Genomic DNA, 15,147 nt, shown 5'->3' with positions numbered 1-15,147 from the left:
CCTGCCCCTTGCAGTTCTACACAAAGAGTATGCAAGTTAAGATTTTTTTTTTTTAAAGTTGGGTGGACTCTGATTTCCTCTTACAGAACCATGCAAATTAGATGGGTGCTGGTGGGAGAGGGACTGCCCCAGTCCTGTGCCTCTCTACACGGCAAGTGTCCTTGGGCTGGACGGGCTCCCCAGGAACCATTACTGAGCTCACATTCAACCCCCGGGGAGACTAAAAAGGGCCTCTGTTGGATATTGGAACTGAAAAGTCCATCCCTGGGGGTCATGTTGCCCTAGGCTTGGCTGGATCCACGGATTCCAATGACCCTGTTGGGCCACCTCTCCCCATCTTCATGTGGGAGGGTCCAGAGTGACCCTCCACCATCTGGTAAGCCCACAGGAGCTGCATCACACACTCCTGGGAGAGAGGAAAGGCCCACTCAAGGCACTGATCTGGCTGGGGTGTGGGTCCTGTGGCCAAAACCAAGTAAGGGCTCGGGTCAAAGGCTGGAGTCCTCAGGCTGGCCAGGCTTGGTACCATGTGCCTGGGGGCTGGGGTCAGTCCACCACCAACCGCATGGGTAGTCCTCTCCATGACCAGAGGAAAGAGAAGGGACAGCAAGCTGGCAACAGTTGCCACCGCGTTCCTCCAGAGTGGTCTGTGAGCACTGTTGGACCCAGCCCACTCCTGCTGCGGACAGAGGCTGTCAGCCATGCACCAGCAGCAGTCTGGGGGTTGGAAAGGGCTCAGAATGGGCATCACATTCTTTTTTTCCTCCCAAGACCCCTGTAAAGGGGTCTTGGCTCAGACAGACCCGCCCCTGACATCTGTGGGGCTCGGCACAGAACAGATAGAGGCCTGCACCCATGGCTCAGGATGGAGGCCTTTAAAAGCAAAGCCACTCCAGGGTTCCCAGCCAGGGTTCATAGCCTGCCCCTGGGGCCACACAGGGGAGCCCGAGGCTGGTGGCCTCCCCACTGCCTGGGCCAGCCTGCTGCCTGGGAGCCCAGGAGGATGGAGCTGAGTCTGGGTCAGAGCTCCTGCGTGCAGCCGGCTCCCACCCAAACCCTGTCCTGGCTACAGCCACACCTGTGCACATTCCCTGGCCTGGGCCAGGGTGGGAGGGAGGGAGCAATCGTGGCCACCAGGGCACCCACCCCCGAGCACCTGCTCTACACAGGTAAGGGACCACCTATAATGGACACTGTGCTCCCCGACTTGGAGGGAGCCTGTGGCTGGCGTGGCTAGCACCACCCCTGGGGGCCACTCTGCCGCCAGCCTGGAGGGCTTCCTGAAGGGTCCTGGGGGGTAGCAAGGAGTGGCCTCTCAGGCCTGCCAGTTCAGGGGCTCTCCACAGACTTACCGCGGGCAGTGTTATCGTGACCACCGCCATGGGCTGGGCACCTACCTGTGGCCCGACGGCTCCAGTTTCACCGGCATGTTTTACCTGAGCTACCGAGAAGGCTATGGCACCATGTTCCAGAAGACCAGGCTCTTCCAGGTGAGGGGCGGGCTGCCCTTTGTGCAGGGGAGGGTCGGGATGCCCTGTATTGGAGGAGGTGGCGAGGCTGCTCCATGTGCAGGGGAGGGGCAGGGTTACCCTTTGTGTGGGGGAGGGTTGGGGTCCTCCAGGCCCCTGGATCAAGGAATATTTAGGTTCTGGGGAATTTTATTTGTTTACCAAGTGGTAGCTTTGTTATTTGTGAAGATTAAAACAGTGCCAGGTGGGGGCGCCTGGGTGGCTCAGTGGGTTAAAGCCTCTGCCTTTGGCTCAGGTCATGATCCCAGAGTTCTGGGATGGAGCCCCACGTCAGGCTCTCTGCTCGGCAGGGAGCCTGCTTCCTCCTCTCTCTCTGCCTGCCTCTCTCCCTACCTGTGATCTCTGTCTGTCAAATAAATAAATAAATAAATAAACCAAAAAAACAGTACCAGGAATAAGATACAATAATAGGGCTCATGAGAAGAAGACGAACCCAGCAAGAAGACAGGCCTCTCCCGGGTCCCGTTTTCCAGAGCAGGGCTGGATATCAGTCTCTGTGTGTCCTTTAGAGTCAACTGTAAATGCACCGTAAATGTTTAGTTTTTATACATAAACCAGATCATCTCACATACGGTGTCTTGAAACTTGTCAATGACATAACTTTCCTCCTCTTGCGTTCTCCCAGGAAAACCCATCCACGTTGGTTTACCCCTTCTCAGGTGTAGAGCCCTGTGACTAGGACTGCCGTCAACACACAGGAAACTTCCATCCCCTGACATGACCCGTGCCCCTTTGGGACAGTCCCTCCTCCCGCCCGGCCCTCAGCCAGTCCTCTTGCTTCTGAAAGAATGTCCTGTTAACAAAATACAATATGTAGACCTTTCACTTAGCAAAGGGCATCAGAGATCCATCTGCGTGGCCGTGAGTCCAAAACTCGGTCCCCAGCGCTGAGTGCTCTGGCAGCGCCTGGCTCGGCCACCGTTGTTCCCCCAGCTGATGGGTGCTGGGCTGGTTTCCAGCTCTGAGCAGTTGTGAATCAACCTTCTACACACATTTATGTACGGTGTCTTGTGGTTGTGTGTAGCCCCGCCCTCTAGTCCCCCATGACCCTGAGATTCAGACATATTTGCATATGTCACAATTCCTTTCTTTTACTAGGAAGCAGTATTCCATGGTGTGCATATGACATAGTCTTCATTGCTTCATGGAGAGCCGCATGTTTGAGTTCTTTCCAGTCTTTGGTTCTTATGAATGAAGCTGCTAAGAACTGGATTACAAGTCCTCCTGTGCCTGTCTTTTTTTGCATTTGCATAAATACCTGGGCGGGGATTGCTAGCCACTTGTTAGGTGTGTGGCGCATTTTACAGGACACCCCCCAGTGGTTTTCCAACGTGGCTGTGCCACATTCTGTTTCAGCCCATCAGATGCTAATGTTGTCCTTGCTCCACGTTCTGTCAACCCTCGGTGTCATCTGCTGGTTTCATTTCAGCCACTCGTAGGCTTATCAAATTTTCTTTCCTAGTTCTTGCTTTTTTTTATATCCTAGTTATAGAATCTTAGCTTAACCCAAGGTGACCAAGACTTTTTGTCCGTGTTCTCGCCTCCATGTTATGGTCTGGGTGCTGACATTCAGGTCTGTGATCCATTTTGAGGTAACTTTTGCATTTCACGTGATACGGGGATTGGTTCTCCTCCCCTCCCCTGCCCCCATGTGCTGGTGTCCAGTTGTTCCTGGGCCGTCGGTTGAGAAGACTGTCCTTTTTCCACTGCTGGCCTTCGTGTCTTTGTCAGAAACCCGATGCGGGACACAGGTCTGGTTGTCTTTCTTCATGCAGTGTCAGGATTGGCCGGTGGGGGATGGGGTCTGCAGTCCCATCGCCTCCCTTTGTGTGATTTTGGAGAATATCAATGACCATTATTTCATGAGAGGCTGCATGACAGCGACATTCTAAATCTACAATTCCTCCTCCTTTTATTAACCAGAATTCCTTGATTTATGATACCTTTCATCAGCTGTTTGGTTACTTGGAAGTAGTTTAATGGGAAAAGCAAAATGACCCCTGACCCTTTCCCTTTCTTTGCTGGTTGTCAGAGTTGTAAGGTGATTGCTCTCTAACATTCTTCAGTGGTGATCCGTGGAGCTTAGGGAATGGGTTTCGTGTCTTTATAAACTCATGGATTTTAACAGATCTGGTTTCTCTCCATACATCGCAGTCGCTAAGCTCTTGGAGACCCGGTTGGTGCTCTTCGGCTCACGGGAGCCCCTGGAGTTTGGCTCTTGCACTTGACACAACTCCAGCTGGCTTTGGTGGTTTTTTTGCATTTTGCTATGAGGAGTCCCCGGCTTTTTCCTCTGGTTTTTTACTCAACAGCCACGGTATTGTATTTGCATATCTTTCCTCTCGGTCTTAAAAATCTTCATTTCTAACCATTATCATTTCTTACCTGTTTTACATCATAAAATACATATGACAGTTTCAGAATAATAACATAGCATTGTGACCCCCACTATGACTCCTGAAAGCAACTCAATGCTCGTTTGCCTTCCTTTTGTCCCCACAGCTGACCCCTCAGCAATGTGGAACACAGTCATGGAACAGAATTCCTCTCTGCTCAGTTAATCCAACACCTGGATGTAGAGCTGCACTCACTTGTTTTGCTTTCATTTTTTAGGATCTGATTTTTAAAACCTTGCTTTAATCTTGTTTTGTACTTATGTTAAAAAACCTGATTTTTTTTTTCTGAAGGCAAACCCAGCAAGTGTGGCCCACCCAGAGGAGCTGGGCATCCATCCCTTCTCTTCTCTCTGGTGTCCGCTCTTGTCATTGGTGATTGTTTCTACTGCTTTATTTTTGCATGTGCACACACGGGCCCGGGCGAGGTCCTCCCACTTAGGCGGTGGGACATGTGCTCTGCGAGCTTTCCACGGTTGCCTGCCGTTTCCCGTCATCCGGGCATCTTGTGTCCTTATAGCTGGTTGGGAAGGATTGACCAAAATGGGAGCTTTTCTCCCGTCTTTGTTGTGCCAAAGGGCCCAGCGGTGAAGGTCTCACTCATTAATCATTCTGTGCTTTTGTTGGTGATCTTTTGGATACATTCATTCCTAGAAGGGCATTTTTTGATTGCAAATAAATGTGTATCAAAGACAGATTTTTAAGCCTGTGTTGTGTTGCATCCTGTAGACATGACTATTATTAGGATTATATTTTGTTAGCATTGTAGCTGTTAGTATTATTATGGTCTGCTGCTCTACAACCGTCGTGAATGTATGTGACCATAGCTTAGAGGACATTGGGATTATTTCCTTTTGATAGATTCCTAGAAGGGGAGCTCTTGGGTCAGCTCTTGGGGTATGAGCCTCTGGACTCCTCATAGATCTGCAGCAGCTGCTTTTCCAACTGTCTGCCTCCCTGAGCCTCTTGCCTTGCCCTGTCCCCAGTCTTAACCTGCCCATCCCATCTTGTGGCTCATGCCTCTTCAGTGACCCGGAGCTTCTAGGTTGCATGTGCACTGCCCCCACCCAAGCCACTTTCACAGACTGTGGTGACACTTCCTGCCCTCTGGCTGCCCCGCAGATTCTTCCAGAAGTCCTCTGCCTTCCTCCTCCCCTGTGTTGAAGTCATCCTCAACACATTTTGCTCATTCTTTTCTCATTTCTTTGGCCTGTTCTAGACTGCAAGCTCTTGTGGGCAGGGCCTTGTGTCACAGAGCGTTATATGCCACGTGCCCAGCCCTGGGGCTTGCAGTCGGAGAGCTCTGACACAGGTTTCACAGATGAGCGCACAGATCCTGGGAGGGACACAGATGCCCCGACTGGGTCAGGCCCCTGCAGCTTTGCCCAGGCTATTTCCTTGGTCCTCCCAGTGACCTCCACTGTCCTTCAGTGTCAGCACAGGGGGCACACAGCTCTCTGGGAAGGGGGGCTTCTCTCTGAGCTCCCTGTGCTGGAGCGCTTCTCCCAGTTTCCTTCTTGGGGGGGGGTGGTTGGCATTGTCTTTCATTCAAGACCCTCCTGGCCGTTCCCACTCCATATATCCCCCGCGCAGCACAGACAACATCCCGCCCAGTGGGAGCACCCAGGGAGGTCCAGGAATCACTGTGCTCCGCTGGGTTTGCTGAAAGGGAGGGTTAGCTTTCCCCTCCTCCCCTTCCTGCCCCCTTCTTCCTCTCCCTCCTCCCCCTCCTCCTCCTGCCTTCTCAGTTCATGCCCTCTGATGTCTCTCTGACCCAGTGCCCAGCAGCTCTGCCCCCCATGCTGCTGGGGTGCCTGGGCTGGGCCCCCCGGTGCAGCAAGGGGTTCCCTGAGATGAGCCCACACGTGATATTCCCCACATGTTTCTGTGTGGAGACCCCCGGGGGGTATCCCCACTTTCCCAGTGAGGCTGCCCCTGACCACCCCTGGCCCACAGCACCTTTCTCCACCAACATGTTCTGTGTTTACACATTTGCTTTTGGCCCCTGGGCCTGGTGCCTGCTAAGCCTCCACAAATATTTGTTGAATGAAAGCATACAATTCTTAGGATGGTTGAGTTTTTTGATTTGAAGAAGGCAGTTGCAGAGCAGACAGCCCCGCTGAGCTGTCTCTTTGGCGCCGGTGAACCCGGCTTGCAGGGGCTGTACAAAGCAGACCAGCGGTTCGGGCCGGGCATTGAGACCTATCCCGACGGCAGCCAGGACGTCGGGCTATGGTTTCGGGGGCAGCTCATCAAGCTCTGCACGGAGGTCCCCGGCAGCTTCTCCATACACAACTACCCCGAGTACTCGGGCTTCCTCACGCACGCTCCTGCTAGAATCAGCCTTTCAGGCGAGGAGAAGACGGAGTGGGGCCTGCTTGAGGAGCACGACCCCTTTTTCTATGACTATAAGCGACTTCTTCTGAATGACAACCTAACCCTGCCTCCAGAAATGTACATCTACTCGACTGACAATAGCCACCTGCCTATGACCACCTCTTTCCGCAAAGAATTAGATGCCCAGATCTTCCTTAACGATATCCCTCCGTTTGTTGAGGATGGAGAGCCCTGGTTTATAAAAAATGAGACCCCCTTGATGGTCAAAATCCAGAAGCAAGCTTACAAGTACAGGTAAGTCCTCACACCGATCCTCCTCACTAGGCGCCCAGAAGACCAGCTCCTCCCCTCCTCTGACAGGCCTGTGCTCGGCACCGGGACCCCTGGGGGGGGGGGGTCCCTGGGGCCTGGCTGAGTAATTTGCAGGGCCATCTGTCCGGTTAAAGCAAATGTGCTTCTTCTGTTTGATGCAAGCAACCCAGTGATGGAGGGGGAGGGAACGCCACGCTGGGCCTGAGTGCTGGGACATGCTGGGTTTCGAGGAGAGGGCTGGGGCAGGCAGGTGCTGGGGCCATCAATGGTGGCACAGCAGACTGGTACTCGGGCTCCTGCTCACCAGCAATTGGCGGAAGGAGCTGTCAGGAAGTTGCTTGATGAGCACGGAGCCAGGGCGGGCCCTAGAATGTAGAGCCTGGCAAGGCGCCGTGGAAGAGGGTCAGCTCCTGAGCTTGTGGGGCTGAGTTCAAATCTGGGTTCTGGGACCCTATACATGTTTCCTCTGTGCCTGTTGGAACCAGCACACCAGCCTCTGCAGGTTGTGTGTGTGACCAGGTGTCCCATACTTTGGAATCTGCATGAAGTCCACGCAAAGAGAGGGGACTGCTGTCACCCTGAAGGATGAGTATGGCTCTGACCCGAGAGCCAAGGTCGGGGACCAGGGCAGCAGTAGTCGGGGGGCTGGCCGAGCCTCGGGCTTCTTCAGAATGGCCGAGAAGGATGGCGCTGCTCTGTGTTGATCCCCAAAGATCCTCTTCCTCTCCTTCCCGGCCCTGGAAGTTAGCAGCTACCTGATGGAAACTGACCTTTCTAAGTTAAAATTGTCAAGAGTATTTTCATTTGTTTACTTAACTTTGTCCTCTGATGTCACTAAACCATTTTAAAACTCATGTTTTGTGAGCACAAGTGGCTGGCTACTTCGGGATTCACGCACCCCCCCATCCCTTCCGCCGTCCTCCCTCCCCCATCCATCTCTTCGCCCACCCACCGCTCCATCCACCTGTCCATCCGTCCCTCCATCATGCAGACATCAGCTGAGCCAGTAATTGTTGGTAACTGGGCACAGAAGCTGCCATAAACCCATAGATTCTTGACTGTGGAGGAGGTTCTGTGCACACAGGAGGCTTCAGTGTGTGCCGGTGAACAGGCCATGGGACTTGCATGTTACCTACTCAAACAGAAAAGCAATTGAGGGGCGCCTGGGCAGCTCAGAGGTCAAGTATCTGCCTTCAGCTCAGGTCATGATCCCAGGGCCCTGGGATCAAGCTCCGCGTTTGGCTCCCTGCTCGGCGGGAAGCCTACTTTTCCCTCTCCCTCACTCCCCTGCCCGTGTTCCTTCTCTCACTGTCTCTCTCTCTGTCAAGTAAATAAATTTTCTTTTTAAAAAAGAAAAGAAAAGAAAAGAGAATGAGCAGAGGTGGGATGTGAGGGCTTGGTGCTGGGCGCCAGACCCATGTGTGTGCCCAGCCTCCTTCCCGCCTGGGGCTGATCCTGGGAGAGCCCCCTTCACACACACATGAAGTGGCCGATGACTCGGGGATGTACAGGGCCCATGATAAGCTTGAGCATCGCATCTGGGGGCCGCGGGTCACACTGCAGTGCCGCGTCTGCACTAACTGTGACTGCCCAGTGGGGTAACCCCCAAGGTGCATGGGGCCTGAGGAGTGGCCTGGAAGGGGAAGAAGAGGGCTTGGGGTTGAGCAGGGTGAGGAAGGAAGAGGAGGGGTATGGAAGGGAGGGCCCAGAGTGGGCGTCCAGAGCTGGGCCCTCACCACTGAAGCCCGTTGTTTTGCCAGGAACAAGAAGGCTCACACCAGCTGGAACATGGGTGCCATCTTGGAGGGGGACCGGAGAAGCTTTGCGCGTCGTGGGCCCAGGGAGAGGCTTGCCGAGGGCATGATCCTTAGGGCCAGGGAAGGGAACTATGACTGGATCTACGGGATCCTCAGGGATGGCCTTGCCAGCGCTGACGTGGCCGATGCCAAGGGCTACACCGTCCTCGCCGCAGCCGCCGTGAGTCTCCATGCGGGGTGTCCCCGGGACTGTGGACCAGTGGCAATCTGAGATCCTCTCCCTTCTGCGGGGCTACTGTCCTTCCAGCCCATAAGTGGGATGTACAGGGTCAGAGGACAGAAGGCTAGGGACCTTGTTAGTGCGGGCCTCACTCACCTGCTGTCCTCGTGAGGCTGGCTTCCTCCCTCTAGGTTCACTGTCACAACAACATCGTCAGCCTTCTGCTGGACAACGGGGCCGACGTGAACAAGTACACAGACGAGGGCCTCACGGCACTCAGCATGTGCTTCCTTCTCTACTACCCATCCCAGTGCTTCAAGCCCAACATTGCTGAGAGGACAGAGCCCAAGCCCCAGGTCAGCTCCTCGGCCTGGCCCCAGGTCTGCAGCACCCATCCCCCAATCTCTGTCCCCCATCCTCCATCCACTTGTCCTACTTTCCTGGCAGTGGTCCCCAGCCTCCCCATCTTTGTGCAGATCGGCTTCAGGTGGGGTGAAGGGACACTAAGGCCCAAGGGCAGGGAGCAGGAGGCAGGGACGGAGCCAGCACACCTGCTCGGGTGTCCCGAGCTCTTGTTGCAACACCAAGGGATCTGTGTCCCATCCCGGCCACATGCACAGTGGTCAGCTGGAGACCCTCCTGTAGGCCCAGGGAAGGGAGGGAAGGCTGGTAATTTGAGAGGGAAGTCCCCCTTTGCTGGGTGTGAAGAGTGCTGCCCAGAAGTCCCCCGTCAAGTGTTGGCGTGAACTCCTGCTTCATATTGTTTGGGAAGCACCCCCAGCCATGGGACCATGGGGTTCCATGGTGGTCCTGCGTTTCATCTGTCCGGGAGCCCCACCATTGCCACAGGGGCGCTCTGTACGCCTCTGTTCCAGCACGGGTTCCCAGCAGGGTGGTGTCCGAGGGCCTGCTCTCCGCAAGGCAGGGCAACCCCCAGGGCCGGTCTCCTGAGTGCTGGCTATGGGACCGCATCTCCACACCCCTCAGGAAGCCCTGGACCCTGAGGGTCAGCCCTGTGAGGCCAGCAGGCCTGGGACTGACCTCTGCCCAGCAAGCCTTCCGTGGGGGCTGTAGCTTTCTCTCCTTGTGGTCAGGGCCCCTTCTGGGTGGGTGAGGGAACGGCACTAGAAAAGGTCCCTGGGTGGGGACCCTTCTCTCACCTCATCCCTGTCTCCTGAATTTCTTCCTTGAGAAGAGGCTTCTACTGAGCAGTAGCCTATGCCCTGCGGTAGGCAGAGTGTCTCAGTTACCAGACCATGGCCCCTGCCCCTGCTTCTACTGGACAGGCCTTGGCTCCTGCCTTTAGTTCTCTGGGGGGGACCACACCAGGTCCTGAGGATTTTAGGGTGCGGGGTAGGTGGGGGGAGCAGGTGCATGTGCGAGGCCAGAGCCCTCGGGTCCCGCTGCTCTGGGTGGGGAGGGGGAGCAGGTGTGGTGGAGGTGAGGAGGCCAGGTCCCACAGGGTCTTGTTGGCCTGGGTGAGGAGGAGGAGCAGGTTGCATGGGGTTGGTTGGGGAGAGAAGGGAAGACCCCACAGGGTCCCGCTGGCCTGGGTGGGTCCTCTGTGCAGGCAGCCAGGAGAGGTCTCCCAGGGAGGTGGGAGCTGAGGAGCCCGCAGGAAGTCGAAGGTGGAGGGTTTGAGAACGAGCTGTAGGGTCCCTTTGCTTTTATGACACCATTCACTTGTATCTGGTTTGTGAGTACTCTCTCCTTCTTGGCCAGAGGTGGTTAATGTACAGGAATGACAACTTTGAAGTTTCAAGGTGACCGTGTGAACGGGGGTGGAGATCACTTTGGCCCCTGTGCGGTCACCCCTTCATTGGGAGTACTGTCCCCACAGCGTCTCAGGGGGACGCTGGCTGTGGGGAAGCCTCATCCATTATTGGGGAGGCAGCAAGAGCCTCAGAAAGCATTTATTCATGCACTTAAAATACTCGTAAAAATCACTCCTCTACTTTTTTTTTGAATTTCTTACTCTGAAACACATGACATGTACACAACATAAGAGAAGGAATACATGTGCGAGCGTGTGGGGACGTCCCCGACTAGGCAGCTGCCAGCAGGTGGCCCCCCCACTGCGTCCCCAGCCTGCCACGCCCCCCCTTCCCTGCTGCGCGCAGTTCAGAGAGAATTCCATCCACATCAGCGGATTTCAGCTGTCCCCTAAAGACACATTCTTAGCCCACCACAGAACCCCTCATCTCACCTGAAAAGTTAAACAGCAAGTTTTGAGTCCTCTGGGATTCCCTGGCACTCCCCCGCCCCCAGCGTTTCTGCCTCAGGGGTCTGGGGTTAGACCAAGAATCTGCATTCTTGGCTGTGCTGATGGGCCCTGGGACCATGCTTAGAGAGCAGAGACTGTGAACTGGGCATGCAGGAGAGCATCTGCGGGCAGGAAGGTCACACAATCCCCATTGCCAGTCCTGTCATCTAAATGTCTCTAGGACTGGGGCGCCTGGGTGGCTCAGTCCCTTGAGTTTCTGCCTTAGGCTCAGGTCATGATCTTGGTATCCTGGGATCGAGCCCTGAATTGGACTCCCTTGCTCAGCCAGGGGCCTGCTTCTCCCTCTGCCCCTCTCCTTGTTCATGTTCTCTCTCTCTCTCTCAAATGAATAAAATCTTAAAAAAAAAAATGTCACTAGGAGTGACATTAAAAAGAGGTAAAACAGGTGGAATTAATTTTAGTCATCTATTTTATTTAACCATGTGTATCCACAATTGATTCTCTCTGTGTGTAAAATCAGTATCAGGACAGGGCGACGTTCTGCTTTGTCTGCTCATGCGCACCCCGGATCTGGACGGGCTCCAGGTTGAGAGCTCCATTGCCACATGTGGCTGGTAGCTGCTGTATAGCTTGGGTCTCTTTGTGATGCCCCCAGATGTTTGCATCTATCCTTGGGTTTCTGCAAAGCATTTTAGTGTTGTCGGCCGAGACGCCTGGAAGAACGCCGTCCGCCGTGAGCGTCGGTCCTTGCTCAAGAAGTTGGCTTGCTGGGATGGGCCCTCCGACTTCATTCTGCACTTGATTTTTTTTTTTCTCTTTTTGTACTTTCCAAAGGAAGCTTCAAATATGCCAGGAACTCCCAACCATGTCTTCCCATTCCCTGAAGTGGCCAAGGAATCCATATATTTAGAGGAATTGGTGCCCAGCCTGGGCAGCCAGGAGCAGAAGTCCACTGTGTCGGGCAGTGAGGAGGACCGCCTGTCTGCGGGCACCCAGCTCTCTCAGGAATCCCCTGAGCTGGGGAGCAACCCTCAGAAGTGGGACCCTCTGTCACCACGGGACAGCATCAGCGACCTGGAGAAGGAGGTGGACGGTGTGGTCAGGAGTCTGGACGGGCACACGCAGGGCAGCCAGGAGACGAACTTCGAGTCCAGCATCTGTGTGCGCAACTACTCCATCATGCTGTCCCAGGACCTCCTGCAGAAGAGTGCCCGGGCCCACAGCATGCTGAAGACCTCCTCCTTCAGTGCCCCTGGCTCCACAAATGGTACCATGAGGAAGATGGCACAGGTCATGACCGAGTAGGTTTCTGGAGTACGGGCATCAGGGCCAAGGGTCCCTTTCAGGGGTGGGTCACAGGCTCGTGGGCCAGCATCACTTCCCCAGCTCATACCCGATCCTGCAGGGATGCCGTGGGGCCTGTTCTGCGCACGGCCTCCAAGGTGTCTGTGTGGTTCCGGGCAGGGGGCCTGGCTAGGAACTCGGGGACAGTGGCAGTGAGAATCCAGGGAGTGTGCTCTGGCTGCGGCGGGGCGGGGAGCACCGTGTAGGGCCCACACACATGCACTGGTGCACACCCACAGACATGCTCACATATTTTTGCCTGCACACACTCACTCCCCCCTACACTGTGTGACACATTCACGTGTGCACTCACACACCCGCTTACACAACTCATCACACACTTGACCCCATCACACACTTGTCCCCATACACACACGCTCGAATGCCCTTGCCCTGCCCTTTCAAAGTGTGTCCCCAGGTGTCCCAGACCCTGTCAGAGAGTCTGTGGGTGGAGGTGATGTCCTGATGTCCCAGACTCACACAGGGTTGGGAGCCCTCCAAGTGCCGGATTCTGATGCAGCCAGCACACATTTTTCATAAAAACAGATTGTTTTGTTAATATGCAATGGGTTTATTGTTACTTTTAAAATGTATTAGTATTTAAATTTTTTTCTCAATTATACTACCGTAGATGTGGGCAGATAGAACCTGCATAAACAGAGCTCTCTGGGGTCCTCCGAAGGTGTTAGGGGTAGAGAGGGGTCCCACAAGCAGCACATTTGCGAGCGACTGCTCTAGACTCACCCTGCCTCTCCACTGCCTTCTTGTTTGCCCCAGCTGTGCCGTGCGGGAGGTGGGGTCAGCAGGATGGGCCAGACCCTCCATCTGCCTGCTCACTTGGCCATTCTTAATGCCTATGTGGCTCCTCATCACCTTGACCTTCCTGCCCAGTGGGGCTGCCGTCCTGGCCGGCGAGGTCCCGGCCAGGCTTCCCCACTGATGCTGGCTCTTTGCCCCTCGTCAGAGCTGTGTGTGTGTCAGTGTGTATCTGCACACCTATGGACATGTGTGGGGTGTGTTTGTAGTGTGGCCATGTGTGTGCATGCGTGCATGTCTGGGTACGATGTCATGCCCTATGTGTACAAGGTGCTCTATGTTGTCCGCTCCTGGCCACCCGGGAGAGAGGGCTGGTCCCCACCACACGCCCTGGCTCACAGATGACCCCAGCAAGGCTGGGCGGGCACCCAAGGCTGGAGCAGGGCAGGGCTACAGCTGGACTGGAGCTGGGCTGGCCAGCTCAGGGGGCGTTGGCAGTGGGGGGCTGTCCTGGCACCAGGCAGGGGCTGGAGGTCTTGGAAAGAACATTGAGGGGCTGTGAATGCTGGGGCTCCTGAGCTGCCTCTTCCAGGAAGTGCCGCTGCTGCCCCGGGGTGCCGTCCTGTGCCTGTCCCCTGGCCTTGACCCTCACACTAATCCTTGCAGACACAGGAACAGATGGCAGACCATCAAGCTTCTGCTGCACCGGGGCGCGGACCCCAACCTGTGCTGCGTGCCCATGCAGGCCCTGTTCTTTGCTGTCAAGGCAGGGGATGTGCCCGGGGTGAAGCTGCTGCTGGAGAACAGGGCCAGGACAGACATCCAGCTCCCTGTTGAGGTAGGACCGCCCCCCCCCCCCCCCGCCCACCGCGGGGGTTGGAGGGGTTCTGCGAGGCCGAGGGGATGGGCTGACGGGAGCTTATTAGTGGCAAGAAGTTAGAGCACTTGGTTTCGAAATGTCCTCACGGTACCGTTTCTTCTCTGGTGATGAGAACACAGAGGTGCTGGGGGGCGGGCCCTGGGGCAGAGTGGAACAGGGGGTGGGGGAGTTGTGGTGGGGTCCTGCAGGGTGGTGTGCCTGGGGGCAGGGGGTGTGCATGGGGCTGGTCGCAGTGGGCAGTGAGGCTGACAGATTTGTCTGGCTTCAGCTGCTGCTTGGTGTCCTGGCTCGGCCGCAGGTGGGTCTCTCCTCACCAGCCCCACTCCCCCGGCCCCCGGACAGGCTGTGCACCCCTTCTCTTCTCTGTATGGAGGTGTCCTGAGTGCAGGACAGTAGCATGTCTGCGGGAGACCAGGGATAATTTCAGGATAGCCCTCTAGGCTTATGGATGGGTCCCCACCGGTGAAGCTAAGGTTGCAGCCTATGAACGCCAGACAGATGTCGTTCGTGTGCTCATCCATCCCACTTCCTGCTCAGGCATCTGACACTCCCGCGGTCCTCTCTGCAGGCACGGTTCCATGCTATTCTAAGCTTCGGGTGGACACTGAGCAGGCCAGAGAACACCTGTGTGCGGTGGGCTGCTGTCCTCCCAACCTTTTTCCACGGGCACCAGCTGTTACCCTGAGACCCTGCTTTGGGGGTTCTGCCTGTGGGGAGCAGACAGCCCTCCACTTCGCCCCTGGTCTGTTGCGCGCTCCTGGCGGGATGCTCACACCTCCACGGGGCCGGCCCAGAATGAGCAGAACCCGGAGATGGAGATGGTCCTCCCGCCAGTGTCTTAGCACGTGGCCAGGGGCTCTGTAGGTGGAGAAGGGGCAGGCCTGGGCAGGGTCTGGAGTCAGGAGCTGCTTGGCTATCCATGCCGAGGGCCCGGCAGGAAGGGCAGTGACTCTTCTCAGAGGAAGGTAGGGACAGTTGGTCTAAAGTGAAGATGGGGCTGCTGGCTGGCTGCAGGCCCGGCAAACAGGAACACCTTGTCACATTCCCACATATCACCACGAGGCAGTGCTGTGGGGCCCTGGGGGTGCCGCTCACCTGGGAGCCGGCCCTCACCCTACCCATGTTGCCTCTGCAGCTGAGGGCCCTCACCCCCCTGCACATCGCAGTTGCCCTTCCTGGGGAGGAGGGTGTCAAGATAACGGAGCTGCTGCTCCACGCTGTCACAGATGTGGACGCCATGGCTGCCGACCAGGACGACACGTACAAGCCTGGCAAGGTGTGCATCCTGTCCCACGGGGTGAGGGGGTGATGTGGGCCCCAGGGCCTCTCCCCATGCCCAATGCTGACTGCTCTATTCAGAACGTCACTTCTGTGTCACGGTCCCTGAGGAGGGCG

General features: G+C 55.9%; 1 protein-coding gene across 7 annotated transcripts in view; it reads left to right on the top strand.

The window, feature by feature from the left end:
• The window catches only part of ANKMY1 (ankyrin repeat and MYND domain containing 1), a 44,100-nt gene that overhangs the window by 3,639 nt on the left and 25,314 nt on the right, over positions 1-15,147 (top strand). For 3 of the 7 annotated variants that reach the window (XM_059393844.1, XM_059393843.1, XM_059393846.1), the window contains exons 4-10: positions 1,347-1,490; positions 6,081-6,553; positions 8,332-8,548; positions 8,740-8,928; positions 11,607-12,073; positions 13,539-13,710; positions 14,888-15,028. In XM_059393844.1, coding sequence (XP_059249827.1) covers positions 1,347-1,490; positions 6,081-6,553; positions 8,332-8,548; positions 8,740-8,928; positions 11,607-12,073; positions 13,539-13,710; positions 14,888-15,028 — 1,803 coding nt within the window. The remainder of the gene's footprint in view (positions 1-1,346; positions 1,491-6,080; positions 6,554-8,331; positions 8,549-8,739; positions 8,929-11,606; positions 12,074-13,538; positions 13,711-14,887; positions 15,029-15,147) is intronic. The other 4 variants (XM_059393847.1, XM_059393850.1, XM_059393845.1 and 1 more) reach the window with 3 other exon arrangements.

Source organism: Mustela nigripes, chromosome 3 (assembly GCF_022355385.1).
Source record: "Mustela nigripes isolate SB6536 chromosome 3, MUSNIG.SB6536, whole genome shotgun sequence".
Classification (NCBI taxonomy): Eukaryota; Metazoa; Chordata; class Mammalia; order Carnivora; family Mustelidae; genus Mustela; species Mustela nigripes.
The sequence above is the reverse complement of the archived record's forward strand: the minus strand, read 5'-3'. Positions and strand labels throughout refer to the sequence as shown.